The sequence below is a fragment of the Amblyomma americanum genome, chromosome 1 (genome assembly GCF_052857255.1).
Source record: "Amblyomma americanum isolate KBUSLIRL-KWMA chromosome 1, ASM5285725v1, whole genome shotgun sequence".
In the NCBI taxonomy this organism is placed as follows: domain Eukaryota; kingdom Metazoa; phylum Arthropoda; class Arachnida; order Ixodida; family Ixodidae; genus Amblyomma; species Amblyomma americanum.
The window spans coordinates 426,791,332-426,810,967 of record NC_135497.1 but is presented as its reverse complement, the minus strand read 5'-3'; the positions used below and the strand labels follow the sequence as shown (position 1 = coordinate 426,810,967).

The 19,636-nt window shown below is 48.5% G+C and overlaps 1 protein-coding gene across 22 annotated transcripts in view; it reads right to left on the bottom strand.

Annotated features, from left to right (window-relative positions):
* Positions 1–19,636, bottom strand: part of LOC144115866 (uncharacterized) — a 360,881-nt gene that overhangs the window by 214,077 nt on the left and 127,168 nt on the right. For 17 of the 22 annotated variants that reach the window (XM_077650438.1, XM_077650440.1, XM_077650430.1 and 14 more), the window contains exons 2-4: positions 15,242–15,354; positions 12,795–12,853; positions 9,802–9,936 (exon numbers count right to left, since the gene is read on the bottom strand). In XM_077650438.1, the coding sequence (XP_077506564.1) occupies positions 9,802–9,936; positions 12,795–12,853; positions 15,242–15,315 (268 nt within the window). In that variant the 5' untranslated portion in view covers positions 15,316–15,354. Of the gene's footprint in view, positions 1–599; positions 788–9,801; positions 9,937–12,794; positions 12,854–15,241; positions 15,355–19,636 lie in introns of those variants that run through there. The other 5 variants (XM_077650452.1, XM_077650445.1, XM_077650454.1 and 2 more) reach the window with 5 other exon arrangements.

Below are 19,636 nucleotides of genomic sequence, written 5' to 3'. Positions count from 1 at the left end.
AGTATAATCGCAGCGGTTTCTATGAGCATGGCTGACGTTTACATCTATTCGTTTAAAACCGCTCGAACAGGACCATAGATGCGCTAAGTTCGAGTCAGTGTGTTCGACAAATCTCACGGTCAAAATGGACGCTTGAACGAGTTGGTTTTGACACTGACGAATCAGCGCTGTAATATGGACGACCGAAATGCACAGCACTGAGAGGGCGTCAGGGCCCTGCCAGTATACTTCTGTATACTTCTGCCGTCCTTGTGCGCGCGCTGATTCGCTAATTTCGTTGAGCCTCTAGTAATTTTTCACCTGCCAAAAGCAAGACAGCGCAAGGTAGGTTTTGCCCTATGCAGACCATTATTGTCGCAAGTAATTTGGTCCCGGGTTTAGAAAAAGACAGCTCAGTGGAGCCGCTGATCGACTTTCAACTGCTCGGGCGCAACCTACGTGCGACATCATGGTGGCTGCCCGCGGCAACCAAACCGACGCCTATTGCTACAGGTCCGCCAGTCCACCCCGCCCCCCACAGTGCTTGGCATTGCAAGTTTGGCGCGCTACGCACACAATCCGTCGCGCAACGCGACCGAACGCACCAAATTGTTACTCACAAACGGGGCAGCGTCAGCGGCGAGCAGTTCGGGTCAAGGGCGCTGTGCCTGCAGCCGCGGCGACCAGAGTGGATCGCACACTCGGCGTTTTTCCTCCGCCGAGCACTCGCCCACTTCCCGCTGACGCCGGCGAGCGCCCTCACCGCGCGCGCATCCGGCCCTGCGTCGCGCGGTCGTAGAGGTGCGCTGCTGTCTTGCGGCGCCGGTGCGAGAAACGCGCCCATTGTTGGAGCCCGTGTACACGCGGCCAGCTGTCGGTGGGAAGCGTGTAACCGGCTGCCGGAGGCCCTCTGGATGCGACGAGCTCTTGGTCGGTTGCCACGCCGGCGGCGAGGTTGTGTGGCAGCATTAGTATACGTACAAAGTGCGCGCTACAAAGGGTTCGAGGTACGCAAAAATCAAGAACCGCCAATTACTTTGATTCTCACATTTTCTCAATATACTTGCCCGAAGTTCTAAGAACTTGTGCACCGTTGCAACCCATGTTTGGAGGCACTCTTTACATTCCTTTTTATGAGTGCTGCAGACCAACTCTCGTAGGCTTGAACAGCTTGGTGGCTTGACAAACTGTTAGCGCTCACGCGTTTTTAAAGGTGCGCTAAAGAGGATTCTGAGCTCGTTTTTGTACCGCGGGAACTCGATCTGCAAGCTCCGAGAATTCTTAAAACTTGGAGTGATTGTCCTGTGCGACTGATTTCCAAATTAAATCGAATTAAACGTTGCGGCTCACGCTTTTTTTTTTAACTCACCTCCGAAAAGAGGAGGAGTCAGCCAACGCGTGGGGTGCCTTTCAGCCAGCCGGCCGCGTGGCGGCTTTTCGCTCTGCCATCGGCGGAATGATACGTAGCGATTGACGAAAGGAAAGAGACCACGCGTATTTTTATTCCCGTGGGCCTAATTTGCGGCTACGTTGTCTGCGACTGAAACTATTTATTCACGGAAACACAAAAAACAAAATAAAAGCGAAAGTGAAGCCGCCACGGGACTGGCTGGAAGGAACTCCACGCGTTGGCTGACCCCTCCTCTTTTCGGAGGTGAGTTTGAAAAAAAAGGCGCGAGCCGGGACGTTTACTTCGATTTAATATGGAAATCGGTCGCACAGGACAATGATTCGAAGTTTCTAAGAATGCCCAGAGAGTGTAGATCGAGTTCCTGCGGTAAAAAAAAAATAGCTCGGAATCCTCTTCAGTGTGCCTTTAAAATTCCGGGAACAATCACGCAACGACACCACAAAACGTCTAGTGACTGTGGACTCTAAGAACTGAATGATGTTTGTTGTGTGCGCGGATGCATTGTCACGGTGCAAGATGATCCCCTGAAATTCTGTCCTGCAGGGGCCCTGCTTCAGCCAGCTGGCCGAGAACTTTTGTTTGCCCTACTAAATTGTGCACCACAGAGCAGAAACAGTCCCTTGTTCCTGCTGAAGAATATTTTCGACATGACCGCTTCTGTCGAAGAAGCCGCTGCCATTTTCTTGTGGACATTTTCTTGGCTGCCATTTTCGGGGTCGTTTCACTTCAGCTGCTGGGTCTTCGTCAAGAGAAATCCATACCCACGACAGAAAGCTTTTCTCTAGACGAAGCCAGTAAATGCTGGTGTCAGCATTTGTAACGTTGTATTAAATGCGTCTATAATGTCCCGTCTATAATTTTCATTCCTTTGTGCACCTTGTGGTCACCAATGGTGATACCGTGATGTGTCACTCGATTATTTTCCCCTTACTGTCTTTTCCACAAGGGCGACATTTTCCTCCACTGAATGTTGTCCGCTCTCCTCCCTGTCTTGCAAGTAAGTTCCACCTCTTTTAAATTCCAGAAACGAGCAAAAAACCGCAACGTTGGAAAGAGCTACAGGTTCTCGAAACTTCGCTGCGAACGTTCATGGCAACGAAACGAAAAGGGGGCCGCTCTCTACCGTGGTTCTCGCGCCTTAAACAACGAACCTTATCGCAGTCTTTGGCAGTAGTCCTCGTATAAGGCGCGAGGCTTCGGCGTTGAGCAGATGAATTTTTCTGCGCTTCGCCACGCTTACGCGTCATGCCAACATTATGGGCTCAGACGAAGCGCCATTACTTCACGTGGCAAACTAAACTACGGGGACCAGGGACATGGCACTCAGGGTAGATCTTTATACTGCGTGTTTCAGGTAAGCCCGCCACTAATTTTGAAAAATATGGTTTTTCAGGTAAAGAGAAGCTTTTCGCGGCATAGCCAAATCATAGCATAGCGTAATAGCCAAATCAGTTTGTAGAATTTCAGAAACGCAATTACCCTCGTCCCTGTGGCTCAACAAATTTGGGCCATTTCTCGCGTCATTCGAAAACCGCGCGCCTGCGGAGAGCGCGAAGCGACGTCCTTCAAATCGCGACACCCCGTGACGCACCTACCACGCGATAATCTCTGAGCGCGCCGCGCTCCCGTGCTGCCTAACGCTGTTCCTCTCAAACGTCCACGAACCGAGTATGTACAGTGCCTACATACCGCCTCAGAAAGCAGCGCTAGAAGCGTTACCGTATCAGGTTTTCCCTCTTTGCTGAGTTATACATTGAAAACTACACTTACGAAAAGAGCGCCATAAGTGTTATCCAGGAATTATGCTCGTAATAAGTAACAGCATTGCCCCGTCCTATATTTCTTCGTTGCTACACCATTGCCTTCTTCTGAATCCTCTGATTTTTTTTCATTGCTGTTGGCAGCGGGGCAGCGCAGAAGCTGGGCTCGTTCCGAGTACCTCCCGTTGTTTGCTTTTCGCTCGCCCTCTCTGGCGCCGTAACTCTGCGCGGACTCACCACTGAGGGCGGATGTGAAAACGCTGAGCGTGATAGGAGCGCTCTTTCCAGAACGCCTTCTTTCCCGCAAGCGCCATACGTGAGCCAGCTCGTCCTTTCCGTTTGTAATCTCTCTCCTTTCGAATGTGAGAGTGCCCGAAGCGGCTCGTAGCTACGGCACGCAAAAATAGTTTTGGCACCAAGAGTTCCCGGGTTCGAACCCGACCGCGGCGGCTGCGTTTTTATGGAGGAAAAACGCTAAGGGGCCCGTGTGCTGTGCGATGTCAGTGCACGTTAAAGATCCCCAGGTGGTCGAAATTATTCCGGAGCCCTTCACTACGGCGCCCCTTTCTTCCTTTCTTCTTTCACTCCCTCCTTTATTCCTTCCCTTATGGCGCGCTTCAGGTGTCCAACGATATATGAGACAGATACTGCGCCATTCCTTTTCCCCAAAAAACAATTATTATTATTATTATTAGCTTTGGGCGTTTAGCCCCTGCACGCCCCGACCCAATCGTCGTCCAGGAGCTGTCGACTCGGTGCCCATGACCCAGCTTGTAATCATTCAACGTTTTCGCCATTTACCGGTCAGTCAAGCAGTGCTCTTCCACAATGGAATATTTACGTCGGCGACTCCCAGAGGCGTAAACGAAATTTTGTACGTGCTGAAGCTCTTGCTAAATAAGATAGCTCTGTAAAGGGCCGGCGTGCGAGCGCAGGCCAATGATGATATCCACAGAGACGATAGCGAGCAAAAGCACATAGCCATGGTGCAAAGCACTCTCTCCCGCTCTCCGCTTCCGCCACGCAGTCGGCCCGCGCTGCTGTTTCTTTGTTGCCGGAACGAAAATAAAGCGGTGGAGACGGTTTCCACGGCGGAGACAGGAGAAAAGTATGATGTATGAGGGGAACAAGAGCGTGCACAAGGTGCTCTCAAAGAGAGGGACAGAGAGAAGACGGGCGCGGAGCGCGAGAGAGGGGCGGTCGTTCCCGGATAGTCTCAAACAGAGGCCCTCCAAGGTCGCGGTCTCTTCGGCGGCAGCCTTTGCCCCCGAGCGCACCAGCATCTCATGACTGGAGCTGGGCTGTGTCCCGTTGGGCTTGCATTTCCCGCTCGTAGCATTATTCGAATCAGTGGCTGGAACGTTTTCAATCCGCACTCCCCTTTTATAGTTGTTATGCTTCATATCGTCGCCGTCGAATTAATGCAGTTATATGTACTTAAAATTTCTGGAGTGCTCTCCAGATGTAATGCTTGTTACTCTGCAGCATAAATCATCTGATATGCAAGGGTTCACTTGACGAACATAGCAGTACTGGACGACTGGTCACTATCGTCGACCATGATGTCACTTAGTGATGGTCGTCGGACAGATTTGTGGACGCCAGTTATAGATTTTGAAGGGACAATGAGGTTAACTTTTTTTCTAAGTAAAGTTTGACTGCTTCGATTTCTGCGACTCCGTTGGCGTTCATTCGGCAGCAGAGGACGTATTTATGCTGATACATTTAGAATTTCAAGCGAATTTATTTTTTTTTCTCGATATTTGATTCAAACTTGTGATGCTGATGACGCCGTGACTATTATGAGCTCCGTGACCGCTGGCTGGAAGCGGATAGCGGTGTGGTCCGGCCTCAGAAAGCAGCATAAAAAATGTTCTCATGCCATCACAGCCTGCTCCTGAACACGGCTGGTGGCGGCGATACCTATATTTCACGGCCTTCGATCTTACAAACGCTCCGTTTTACGTCAAAATATCCTCTTTGTCATTAAAGGGCAGCTGCATAGGTTATAGAAATCGACGAGCTGAAAGGAGTCGAATGTGTGGAACTTGAAGGTAAAGCATGCGAAGTCCTTTCGGGCCAGCATTTGTAGTGGTGACGTAATCACCAATTGAAATCGCCACGTCATCAAGCTTCTCCGCAGTGCACAGCTCCAAGTGGGGGCGCGTCATGACGTTATCGAATAGGCACCGCTACACTTCCAACGCATAAACGCTTGCTTTCAAGGAAAAAGAAACCAACGCCACCGAAGGCAAAGGTCGCCGAGCGTTGTTTGTCGGCAGGGTGTGGTTGGCGGCAACGGAAGTTTGAAATCTAGCCTTCCCTGACGTCACACCGAGCTTCTTCGCACTCCTCTGGTGCTGTGAAGAGAAGCCTCAGAAATAAATAGTCGATTACGTCTTTATTTCAAGTGCTTGTGCTAAAACACTTTGCATCCTTTACCTGCAGGCTATATAAATTTGAACCCTTGAATAGTGCGGAATTCTCAAAAAATGATGCAGTTGCCCTTTACAGTGAGTGAATATACGCACGTAAAACAGCCTCCTTTATCGGTGGAAACCTGGCGCAAAATACTGGCGTCGAACTATTTCCTGTTTACTGCGCATGGCATCCTGCGTTTGTATGTATTAAAATTTTCTTTTTGTTTTCTGGACTTGAATGCCCAATTTTTGGATTGCTTTATTCAATCCGCATCCCCATTTTTAATCGCGTTTATTCTGCATTCTGCTGCGTAACTTCGAGCAATTACTCCTTCGCGTCCTTTTTGGTGATCGAGCAGATGCGTAAACCCTTTGATACGCTATGTACAGTCAGGGAGTCCACAAAGTTTTGTCCCCGACTATACACAATTGATACAAAGCGAATTCTAAACTTTTTCTGAGAGTGGGTTGCACCTAGCAGTAATTTCTTTGTTTGAGGTGAATTTTGTATCCTTCATCTCTTCAATAAGTAGTTTTTTTTTGTGCCTTATAGCGAACGCAGTGAATAACATTTTGCGAAACAGTGAAGGGTGTAGCACGTCGTCCGCCACTTATGCGCGGATATATTTTGCCACCAGCAACCACACAATTTTTTAATCTCAATTTCAAGCTTCATGTGCACCTTCGAAATAGAAATTATTTTAAAGATCCTTCGGATGTTTACTTGATAAGTCACTGCATTGCGATGTTGTTATTAAAGCGATAGCGTTAAAGACCCCGTTGCCTAGCAAAACCGGCGTCGGCCGATGTCCCCCCCCCCCCCCCCCCCCCCTTTCTCCTTCCAACCATTTGTCGCTTCGGGACGTTGAACCTCACATACGACCTACTAATGGGAAGCGTTGAAGGGATGTCGTAGCGGTGACTTCATGACGTGGATACTAGGAACTGTCGATACCAGGCGGCGCTGTGCGTTAGCATGAAGAACATCTTAGAAAATTGGATAATAACTGTGGTTGCAGTTAAAGGGGCTCTGGGAGGGGCTCTTAGTAAATCCGTGGTATTCCTAGAATGTTAAAGGACGCCGCTTCACCAATATCTTCCAGCAAGGATTTTTTAAATGCGTTTTGCAGAAGCTGAGTTATCTGTAGTCAAAATTTGAATTTCAGCGTCTTCGCGCCTTTCCCTCTCCTCTCGTCCCTACTTGCACGCTCAGGTCGGCGCTCCTCTGCCGGCCCCACCACTGCAATTCTCCCGGGGGGCGGAGCTTCCTGACCTGCCGGAGCGACGCTACTCAGTGGCCGCGGCGATGGTTACCCCAATAGCCGTCTCTGAACAGAATTACGCAGCAGCGTGCGACCGGGACGGCGAGAGCATGAAAAAATCGCTGTAAAGGACTCGCTAACTTTCGCGCGCGATTGTGGGTCGTCTGCTACGTGCAGGAGTGTATTATTTGGCTCAGGTGTTCACGACGAGAGAATCTAGTGATTGAGCGAGTTTATGTACTTCCTTCAGAAGGTGTTTCAAGCCCTTCTCAGATATTTAAATACTTGCACAGAAAAGCCGTTGACTGACAGTGGCGGGAAATAATAATAAAACAATCAGCAAAGATGCAGGAAACCAGAACGAAGAAATGAACCTTAAACTCCGGGTCAAAACGCAGAGGATAAACTCAATGAAAAAAAAAACACACACTCTTGACCTGTCTAGAAAATGGAAAATGCTAATCAGAGAAGAATCGTTATGTGATAATTCAAGAGGCAGCACCCTACTCATTAAAACGAGATACAAAAAGAAGTTTAACCAAGGTGATAGCACATGTGCAGAATGTGGTAAATCAGTAAAAAAGAATTTATTTTACTAGAATGTGGAAGTATCCATCCAGGTGTCGACACTGGCACTGTTACTATCAGTGAGGCCCTAGGGTTTAGCTATAGCAAAGCTAATGTGAATGAATCTGCGAAAGACATCAGTAAAAAGCGATTGGCAAGGATACAATGTCAAAATTAAAAACTGGTCGGGGGTAAATGTCAGTAGAATTTCTGTTTACAGATGAAGCGGCAATTTTTGGTTAATATACAGGACGTCTGACTTAAAACTTTACACATTTTTAAAAAAATATGCTTTTTGAGGTAAAAGAGCACTTTTTTCGGCACAGCATTGTCAGCGGTGTAGTACGTCAGAATACGGCTAAGACGTGCTAATTAGCAGGCTGATTAATAATGAATATGTAACTTTTTCACTATTATAGTTAGGTTCGTTAATTACTGAGAGGCGTGTAGCCCCCGCAAGTAATATCCATATAAGCTTTTTAAAATTTCGAAAACGCGGTTGCTCTCGCCGCTGTGAAACGACAAAGTTTGACTACATCGCGCCAAAATACATTCGCTTTCGAAAAGCTTGCTGGGTAAGCAACCCCTCCAGCGCACGCAAGTCGCCGAAATAGCCGAAATTTGTTGGGCCCACAGCGCCGGGGGTAACCGCATTTTCGAAATTCTAAAAACAGATATGAATAGTACTTATGATGGGCTACACGCCTCTCAATAAGTAAGGAGCCTACCAGTGATAGTAAGAAAGTTAACTATTGAATATTAGTTAACGAGCCTAAGAACACTTCTTAGCTGCATTCATATGTACTACACCACTGACAATGCTATGCCGAAAACAGTGCTCTTATAACTCAAAAACCTATTTTTAGAAATTCTCTAGTCTTAGGTGAAACACCTTGTAAAAGAAAAGGATTACCGAGCTAGGTGGTGCCTGCCACCAACCCGTTTCAAAGGGGACGCTCTTAGTTTATCGATTCCCGCAGCGTAGTGATAACATTGCGTAGTTTTTTCAATAACGTTTTCAACTCCTGGTATTCTTTCCAGTGATATGATTGTTTTTTTTTTCATTTGCGTTGCTTGATACATTTTTTATACTTGTTCCTTTCTCGCGCACTGCGGGTCCCGTACTGCATGCGAACGTGGCTTGACAAATCCAGACTGTTGCAAAAGCCAAGGTGGAGGATCGAGGAGTTTTATGATTTAAACCACAAAGGAACTGCCAAAAGCATCAGCTTCCGATTTTTCTCGTGGACCTATATTGCCAGGAAGACGCTTCCTGGTGGGGAGATACTTCATAACTCAGTTACGGCATGAGCGTTTGTACTAAGGCTACGAAGGAGGGACAGGTCCCCAAGTGCACTATTGGGCCAAGCTAAGACGCCAGTGCTTCCCATGAACGCGAACACATTACACTACTGTCTAAGAGACGTTCACCTGTAGTTAACAACCAGTGTGGCTCATGTTTTCATGTAAATGTGTTTATTAAAAAAACGGTTGTGCACCTGTACATTGAGCTACACATTAGAGTAAAGACGCATAAGGGTGCGCGTCGATACTGGCCGCGGCGGTCTCAATTCGATGGAGGCGAAATGCTAGAGGCCAGTGCAGTGTGCGATGTCAGTGGACGTCGAAAAACCCCAGGTGGTCGAAATGGTTCGAAGCCCTCCAGCACGGCGTCCCTCATAGCCTGAGTTGCGTTGGGAAGTAAAACCCAATAAAACCAAAAACCAAATGCATAGAGGTGCTCGCGTTTCAGTCCATGTCGGTAGTATTATCAGGTAGAAATCAAGCTCGAGCATCAGTTTCGAAAGGAACACAATATTCGTCCTTTCTACATTTGCTAATAACAAGCAATGAACGAATTTCACGTTCCTGCTTAAAGTGTTTTGAGATGCGTGTACTTATCAACCGGTTGCGCAAGTCGTAGAACTGTTCTTTGAATTCTGCACATTTGCACCAAGAGTGTTAGCACAGCCGAGACGTACTAGTGCAGACGTATACCGGGTCTGCCGGGCGCCTGTTTCACATGCCAAGTGTCTGGAGGGGGCGTACACGTGCCACTATACGCACACGCAACAGATGCTCGGCTGGTCCGGTATACGTCTCCACTGGTACGTCTCGGCTGTGATAACGTATCTCTGGAACATGAACCCAGAAATGTCACCCGCCAACGCGAAGTCGCCTTCAAACCACGTCTGTGCGCCCAGAGCGAATGAGACGTCATTTGATTCAGCACAATCGTGGGCTTATTCTGTTTGGCTCTGGGCGTACCAAGCTCTGACGCGACGTGGCCACGTGTCCGGTCGACACTGTTTTGACTAGACTCCAAAAACGTCACGTGGCGCCCCCAGCTGGTGTCCCATCGTGGTTAACTTTACCGTGGTAGAGTGTCGACGTCCACTCACCGCAGGGCTTGGCTTCAGCTGGTCTTGGCTCGGCTTTGGTGGGCGTGCCCTTCGAGCTGGGTCCCTCGGGGCTCTTGGGCGTCGTCTGGATCACGATGGTGCTCGCGTTCTCCGAGGGCTCCGCGTCCGGAGCCCCTGCCCAAATAGCGCAGACCTTACAGTGAGACCAGCTGCGCCTGCTGCGAAGGCACTCGGATTCGGACAAAGCGAGGTGAGAGTGCGTGCGGCTCAAGGAATGATCTTGATGGCAAAGTATAACTTGGTTTGGCTCCATGGCAAAGCACTTTAGAATTTCACAGCTCGTCCCTAGCATGTGCTGGTCCAAGAGTGAACTTCGCGTTCCAAGCAGAGATCGTGCCATCTCGTTTCGAGCTCGAAACCCGCTTTCACCTCGATGCCGAACATCACCGTTTTTTGGTTACAAATGATTGCGCCATCTGAAAGCTGATGAATCAGTCAAATGATATAGCTGCTGCACGTCACAAGAAAGGTTGCGCCGCGAAAATATTAAAAGATAGGCGGCTATATTCTGCATTTAGCCCGTTGGCGCTGAGACAGAGATTGTAGATATAGATCAGGAAGCGCTTTGTGATCACCATTTTTCTTTCGGTGCCACGTATGACCATTGCCCGCATTTGATACGAATACCTTCTAGTAGCAAATTTTTGAGAATCTGTGCGCCTGAAGTTAAAGAGAACATGTTCACTACAACCATTGGCGTGATGCACCGCTTTAGCAATTTCAGAGAACACTGAGAACAATTCCATGCGATTTCGGTCCTTATAAATGGCTTCTCTGACTCTTTGTGGGCATGTCGATGCCTGTTAGGCAGCAGAGACGCATTTCTTGGTGGCAAAAATTGGGTTTAAAAATGAAACATTTTTATCAACGCAACTTGATTGAAACTCGTGGTACAAGCTGAAAGGGACTCCGTGATTAGCGTAAGTGTATGGCACTGTACCTTCCACTCAGAGATTATCGCAATTTGCTGGCGAAAACAGCCGATGGTGGCGACATTTGTATCTCATTTTTGGCCTTTTCAAACTGATACAAGCTGCGTTTTCAGCGACAGTAGCGTCTCGGTCGCTGCAACACGGACATCTATCGATACAGGCTGACTTCAGTTCGTATTCATCCTCCCTTTACAGAGAGGTGTGAGCCTCATTTGGGAGCATTGCAATTGTAGGTGCGCATGTAATGGCGCTCTGGGAGAGGCAAGCAGCTTTCGCGGTACCAGCGTGCCGACGCAGTATACAATCCATTTCAAGCCCCACTTGCAGCTGCTATTGGCAATGGTAACGAACTGTCTCCCCCGTTTCCTCAGAGCTCCTTGTTACAAGGCTGTACCAGTCCCTTCTCCCAGAAGGGGATACATGGGGTGCTTTTCGGGCGAAATAGTACATCTGTGAAGTTTTTTTAAAGAAAAAGTTGGAAAAAAGACGTGTAAACCGCGGGCAAAAATGCTCCTACCGCTTACAGACCCTATCACAGAGCTAAAGAAGGTTGCCTAAGCACGGACCACGCCAGTCACACCCGGTTATGCGAGTGTTTCGATTTCAGGTGAGCGGAAACGGCGGTGTCGTCCCGTCGGATAATTTATTGGGGATTCGCACCGCTGACCCTTGCTTTGGAAGTCAAACACGCTAACCGTAGGCTACGCAATCTTTTTTGTTTCTTTACTGGTACGCCACGCAGGCGTCTTCGTACGGCTTGGTTAAAGCGGGGATTTATATATATGACGTGTGGACTTTCCCATTATGAGGTAGCTTACGACTGCATTCTAATGTGAGGAATTTGAGAGGCACTGATTAAGAGAGTAGTTTAAGCGAGCAGCAAAGTGTATGTCGGTGAGGAGTGAGTGTACGCGAAAGACTGCATGATTGTGTCACGTGACATTGTTGTGTAATGTCATCTGGTGACAGCAGTAGAACACGTGATCGGGTAATATCCTAAAGAGACCAAGTGGAGTCGCTCACGGGACCCATTAACGTTGTCGCGTCATACGCTTAAAGGCGGAGCTCAAGTGCACCCCACTTTTTTTTTGTATTGCGGCCGCAGTACCTAAATGGAAATGAAATGTAGGAGGATATAAAGAAGCACAATTTTCCCCCACACATACTGGCATAACCATGCACACAGCCTGGTTCTATTTTCCTGCGCTAACAGGCAGTTGTGAACGCGTATTTTTTTTTTCTCGTACTCAATGGGACGATTACCTTGTTGATATTTTCGTGTACGACACTGCAAGCTATTTTGAACGTGCGTTGCAGTTACTATTGCAGCGATACACAGGCTGCACTTTTGGAATTGTTACTGTTTTGATTAGAAGACATTTATTTTATGCTTAATACGCTCCATGTGCTACTATTTCTGATGGTTTTATTGTGTTTTTTTTTCTGTTCTAATATTTCCTGCCTAACCCCGTTTACTGCAAAGCAAAGAATTCACAGGCTGTACCTTCGCAACTACGCACATTTTTTTACCACACTACGATTGATTTTTCGATAAACCGAAGCATGCTTTAAAATAAGAAAATAAAGCCGTACTTCACTATAACGAATGTGCATTACGAGTAGAACATAAATGGAAAATTTTCTCCCCGAGGCGTAAACAGGTCACCCATTTTTAACTTCGCCCGACAGCACTCATCAGAGGTTAGGACGAAGCGTAACGTCTAGCAGCGAAAGGCATAACAAAAAAAAAAGTAGCGTTGCATATCATTGCGCGTGCTTTTGGGCCCGACATGGTCCGTCACTCACGGAGGAAAGCAAAACTAGCACGAAGGCGCTTGCATCCAGTCTACTTGACGATACGTAATTGTTAGGTCAAGGCTGGCACAAACGACGCTTCAAGGCCGGAATACGCGTTGGCGTGGTGCAAACCCCTTTCGCAACGCACGCACTGGCAGAGTCTCTTGGCGATTCGTGTTTATTTTAATGGCGGTGCTGGGTCTAAAGAAACAAAATGGTTGACCTCTTGTGTGGTACACTCACCTTCCTCGCTGTCTTCGACCACTTCCATGTGCATACTCGTACGAAAGGTCTTGGGGTCCCTGCATGGACACGAAACATGCTTGAGCGTATGTGCTGTAACATAAGCTTCATATTTGGCGAAACGGTCCGGAAATAAAGAAAACGCTAAAAACGTCGAAAACACGACTGAAACCAATTCCAAACCAATCAGCTCTATTTTCCTTCTTCAAGGGGCTTTTGTGAATATATTTTCATTTTGTACATCTCCAGTCACTTTATCTCCACTGTTCTTTAACAGTGGGACGCGCTCGTACACACTTTGCTTCAAAGTGGAAGGATGGGGAGGAATTGAAAATTCGCTATTTGTCTGCACATGCCAACGCCAGCAGACAGAATATACACGTGTTTGTATACTGGGACCTGAAGAGATTAAGCATTCTGCTTGGTCCACTCTCCTTTCTATTTTCAGTCACTCCTCATTCTCCATTACTCATGTTTTGTTTCTTTGATTTCTGCTGCGTAGCAGAAGATGCTTCCATGCTCAAAGGCAGAGGGCAGCAGCCCTCACACTCATTTGATTTGACGAGCCAATAAAACACGAGACATTTTTGAGCTGCCAAGAACTCCCAGATATTTCGCCCTCGTCCAGGGCAAAGAAGTGCCAGGGATAGCTGCGAGCTGTCTCAGTGCAGCCAGGGATTACCGCGTCATCGACAGCAATCGATCGATACGTGCTCACTGGTTGCAGAAAGACTAGAAATTACAATGACCGCCCTTTCTTCCTGTGCTCTTGTTAGCAGTCATACCTACACCTACGTCATAGCTTGTCTCTGTAAATAATTTGAGTTTAGAGACCGAAATAACATTTTTTTTCAAGTTTAATGCACATTGAGACCGAAATCATCGCAAATTTTGCATCGAGTGACGTCACCCGTCCTCCTAAGAGTAGGAGTGCGGGGACTGTAATTGGTTACGGCAATTACATGCAGTACGTGGCTACGCTCGTTGTCTGAATTACACGGTGCAAGCGCAACGTGAGCTCGCTCGGCATGTTTGTTGAATAGGCAGTTTGCCGAATTAAAGGGAGCTCAGGAGCGGCTCACTACCAGTAGCCGTCACATACAGTTTCTCAAAATTGCCTACAAGGTAAAGGGGCGCTTCTGTCTGCGAAAGCTTATTCACGAGTGCTTCAGACATCATGACAATGATGAGAAGTGTGAACTTTGTACTTGGCTTGGCTGTGTAGGGCTTCGCCTGAAGTGTGGATTCGGCTCCACCACGATTCAGGTTCTTCTACACCCCAACAGCATTGATTAGAATGTAAAAAACTTTACTATACAGTCACGAAGCCTCTTAGGTATTCGCGAAAGTTTCTGAAGTTAACGGAAGAGCGATTAATTTGCTCGTGTCGTACACAACTTAAATTCTTTGAAAGAACACGTTTTTTTTCTTTAATAACATAAGTCATTCGGTGTGAGGCATGCTTTCGAATTTGTGGATTCGCTTTTTCAAGGTTCGCTTGAAGAAAAGCCGCATTCGCATTTTCGGCCAATTCCTTGTCAAGTCAAATAAGCAGCCAACTACACTTCGCGGCACGACCGTGCCATATGAACGATGGCAGAGCAAGTTGGAGTAACTGAGCAACCCTGGCGGCGACCAGCGCTGCTTTACTTCGTGCCCTTAGGGTGCTGTGAGCACGCAAGTAGCTTCGACTATATGGACAGCAATGAATAGATCCCGAGTTTGATGGCGTATTTAATAATTTCTTCTTAAAACCCCTCGTTACACTTTGCATTGTCTTCCCAGCTGCGGCGAGAAATGAATCTCATAGCGACACAGCTGATCAGGGCTGGCATAAGACTCAGGCTTAACGCTTCCATTGCCATTTAGTCATGCTTTGGTGCTTTCCTGTATTTGCATTTTTTTACTCGTTTTCTTATACTGTTGCATTAGCTCACGTCTTGAGCAAAGAGTTGTACTTATGAGGCGTTGGGGCCATCGTTAATGCTCATTGTTTGCCTCCAACCGGCCGAGAGCGGACAAGTGGTCGTGCTCATGCTGCCTGCATTCGCGATTCGCGCAGCCTCTGCCGTTTACGCTTCAGTACACGGTGCATCGTTTACGCGGAAAGATATGCCGACTGTCATTTTTTTTTCCTTTCGGTCACGCCAAGTGTGCATTCAGGTCTTGACCAGCGCTACTTTCCATTGTGCAAAAATAACGAGCAGTACACTTCACAGCTTAATCTGAGCTGATGGAGAAACGGCAATGGCTTAGGTGAAACGAATTATCTCTACGTCTAATCGCTTTGTAACCTGATTAAAGGAGTTAACCACGCAGGTGCATGTGTATGAGTTTTGCTGTGCTTCGGTCATTTCTCCATGAGCGCAAATCAAGATTTGCCGCGTCTTAAAGCGAACCAGATCTTTTTCATTTTTTTTTCGCGGATAAATTTGGAGCGCGCATACTTCTGGCTGTAGTTGGGCATGCTGATCTTCTCCAGCGTCTGCTTCTTCCTGCGGATCTTGGCCTGGCTGCTCATCTCGGCGTTCGACTGCAGGTCCTCGCCAGAGAACAGAACCTGCGGAGTGGAGGAAAGCGACACGGTTGGCCAAGCTGTAGGAGAAGCATGCGTATTTCACAATGCAGGAAGGAAGCACAGAAAAATGAAAGAGGGACCAGCCTTTCTAAATGTCGGAAGCAGACTGCGCGCAGCTACACAAGAAAAAATTGTGGCCTACCTCATTGTCGAGAGTATGGTGTAAGCAGCGTCTCATCATTCGTCTAAATACAAATAATGTCTACTGCGGCCCCAGCTCATGCATTCGCAATTTCGTCTACTTTACGGCAGGGGGGGGGGGGGGGGGGGCGATTTAGGATTCAGTTGCACTCTGCTACTGGCATAGCGAAAACTGCCCGAACCCACGATCCACTGTCACAAGCAGGTTACAATGCGGTCTCGGTGTGTCCTGACTGGCACCACGATGTGTTTACACTCATCCTGGTCCCACTGAGTGTACCAGGCAGGGAAGCTCGCTGTTAATACCTGAAGTAAATTAATTGTATGAAAAAAGTAGTTTTATATAAACCAGACTCCTTCAACAGAGCACGATGTGATGGTTTATGCAGCCACCTAGAGGTAGCGGACATCTCGCGGGACCTTTGAAAGAAGTCAGTTGTTGGCGGCCTTTCCGCAAAACAAGCATGGTATGCGCCGTCACGCCTTTACCCCTCGCCCCTTAGATCGCACTTGCACAGTTGGAGTTGTTAGTGGCCCTGGCACCGCATTTTTGTGCGTCTGCAGTGTCGTCAGTGGCCTCAATGGGGCCTCGTCACCAACGGAACCCAATCGCTAGAGTCGCACACTCCCGGGAAGTATAAGCGATCGAACGACGGCGGCACGATGAAAGTCAGGCTTGCGAAAAGAAAAGACAGCCAGTGCGACAAAAAGCCACAGATTTTGTGGACAAAATCGCGAATGGTCCAGCTCAAACCCTGGTGCGTTTGGTGTGGAATGGTCATCAGCGGTGGGCGAACGGCTTCGGCCTACAGGAGACTTGTGCGACAAAAATGAAGCGGGCTCTTAAGCTCCGCCTGAAGGGTATGAGCCGATAGCGTAATGGGTTGATTCCCAAACACGAGAATGCGGTATTGGTCATTCTTGACTTTACGCTCAGAGGTCGTCGGGAGTCCTCATACCACCCCTGGCGCAGTGGTGCAGCGGTTAAGCGATGCGCCACTGCCCTGCGATAGCAGATGTTGCCACCGGTGGGCCTTGTGAGGCCCAGGTTCCTCTTCCCGAGCGACCTCTGGCGGCCAATAAATAAATGAACTGCCACCTGCCACGGTGGGCCGCCGCGGTGGCTGAGTGGTTACGGCGCACGGCTACTGACCCGAAAGACGCGGGTTCGATCCTGGCCGCGGCGGTCGAATTTCCATGGAGGCGAAGTTCTAGAGGCCTGTGTGCTGTGCGATGTCAGTGCACGTCAAAGAACCGCAGGTGGTCGAAATTTCCGGAGCCCTTCACTACGGCGTCGCTCATAGCCTGAGTCGCTTTGGGACGTTAAACCCCCATAAACCATAAAACCTGCCACCTTCGGCAGTTTGCTCGCAATCCGGTAGGCAGATTATGAAGACGCAACAAGGTCACGTGACCTAGGTGGCCCACCTAGGTTGCTTCTGCTGGGGAATTTTCGCTCACAACGTCGACGACGCCGGATGTTCTGGAGAACGGGAGCCTTAACGATATCGCGTTGAAACACGTTACTGAGGGCGCTGTTGACAGGAGTATCGGCACCTCCTTCTGGGCAAGGGGGAAAGTCAAGGGAGAAGGAGATGAAGTTAGAGGCCCTGACGTCACTGTTTGTGAAGCCTGTTTACGCCAGAAGTGGGCATGCCGTCATTTTGCCCGCGCAAATTCTCTTCGTCCTTGCACGCACTTTTACACTCCATTTCTCGTTTAACGTGGCTCCGCTAGGACGTCAGCTTGCGGGATCGCACGAGCCCCGCAGCGATGCGGAACCAACGCATCTGACACGGACATGAACGTCGAGGAACGGCCGACTCGTCGCCGAACTCATTGCTGATCGTGCCGACGCCCCCGCTTTCGTCTGTGCACCTTCAGCGTGCAGAGTTCTCGTGCATTATACTCCGTTCCATACATCAGGCGCAACGCTGTGAAAGGTACGGAAGTAGTCCGCACAGGAAAATAAAGGGAGGTGGGTTACTCCGCGCTTGTTCTGTGGCCGAGTGGTCTGCTTTTAATCATGCTCATGACAGATGTGTCATGTAATAAGACTGCAGGTAAATGATTTGCGATGTTGCGCTCACCAGAAGAAGCGCACTACTTTTTGGTCGCGGATGCAGGCAGCGCAAACAAGAGCGCTAGCTTTGACGGCGTTGCACATGATGTATGAAACGGAGTATAGTTGATTCGTATAATACGACAGCGTTCGCTGCTGTAGTGCACCGCGAACGCTACGCGTCGATAATCTTACGAAGCCGCTATAACGGGTGAAGGGGAGAAAATTTTGCAGACACCACTACGCTGGTTGCCTTTAAATACTCACAGTCTTCCAGTTTGAACACAACGGCGCAATTTCCTGATTTTGAGATTTCTTTATTTATCTATACTCTCGAAGTTGTTGCTGTCATTATGTTCGGTTTCTACTGTTGAAACTAACGACTTGTGCATGCTGAAGTAGGAGATTTATTTGGTAGTCCTTGAGTCGATTCCCTCGGTGAAGACGTGGTCGGTGACACTGCCATGGGGTTTTATTGGCCTTCTTCATGCATTCGATGAACGATTTGTTTCCTGCTTTGGAAAGTTCGCGTTGAAATCCCCCGCTATGGCTCCTCTTTCGCCATTGAGTTTTTGTTTAAGGGTATTTCAGCACCAACACTGCACGTGCCGAGGCTGATGGAGAGGAAATATTTTATCTGCTTATTTGTCGCACCGCGACTTGTGCGCACTGCCACGAGAACCACGTCGATGCCATCGGACTTGATATGTGCGAATTAAGTGCGCATGACGTGCTACCGTTATTGATGTTTTTAATTTCTCAATGCCGACTCAATGGGAGTTGTGGTTTCTCTCGTTGTGTAATGTACAGTGCCCCTGTTCTTGTAAAGAGCAACTCTGGCACACCGATGACCTGCCTGTTCCTACAGGTGACACATGCGAAACCATTCGAAACCATTCTTTGAGGGGCACGAAAGCTTGTCGTCGTACTCGCCAAGAGGAACGCTCAGTGGCCTCTTGTTTTCACCGGGGAGCGAAATGGGTAGTGATCGCTTGCGAGGCCCCGTATCGTCTTTTTCTGCTTTTGTCTGCGATTGGATTTTTTGGCTCTACCTCTTCTCAATCTTTTTCTTTGGCGACCGCGCGTGGCGCTCCCACTGGCCGCCCGCTCGGCGTGCGCACTGAAGACTGATACATAGTGAAATGTGGTTGAGGTAGCCAAACAATGCTTCGAATTAAAATGGCCCCCGAAGCATTGGTTCCGTAAGAAACGCTCCCGGCCAAAATGGCCCCGGAATTAAAAGGCCGCAGCGGAAACGGCCTGCAGGAGAAAAATTGTCCCAAGCGGAAAAAATGTTGCGCGAACACTTTTCTAGAAGAAGGCTACAGGAGAGTTAAAGGCGGATTGTATACTTCCACCAACACGCAGAAAATCTTCAGTTTTTGTCGTGCCGGACAGGTATACTGCAAGTAAGTCCAGGAGACAGCGTTTCATGGCTATACAGAGCGCCCACTGGGTCCTGGGCCATCTTCATCATGCGGTTACTACTTCAGAACGCATGACGTCGACGGCTGTCCACACCATTTGGCAGCTGTGACAGACCATGCTTCCGAGCCTCATGTTCTTGCCTTCGTAATGACTGTTTGTCCTTTGACCTCCGTCGACAGTGGCCGAGTGGACGTACCGCGTCCTAGCGGGTTAGGTGGGAGGCGCTAGCCTCAAAGTTAGGTGTTCGCTCCGTTTACTCGCCTGTATCTTCCGGAAACATACGTTGAATCAAAATACCCTACTAGGTATGTCAATATCGTACGACAGGGTCCCAGAAGTGAATACTTAAAATGCCGCTAAGCAATTTCCACAAATTGCAAGTAGATTTTGATAGCCGGTGCACTGCAACTAGTGCACCGCAATCAGTCACACTCACCAATATCGTTCGTTTGACGATACTCTTGATTGTACTGTGGCCACGTGACGCTTGGTGACACCAGTTTTCACGCTTTCACTTTTAATTTCATAATTAAGCTTTTTTAAGCAGCCCTTTTTATCGAGGGCTGCAGCTCAAGCAGTCGGAACCAGATCGCCAACTTTGATTGCCAGCCATGGAAATCCCAGTTGCCATAA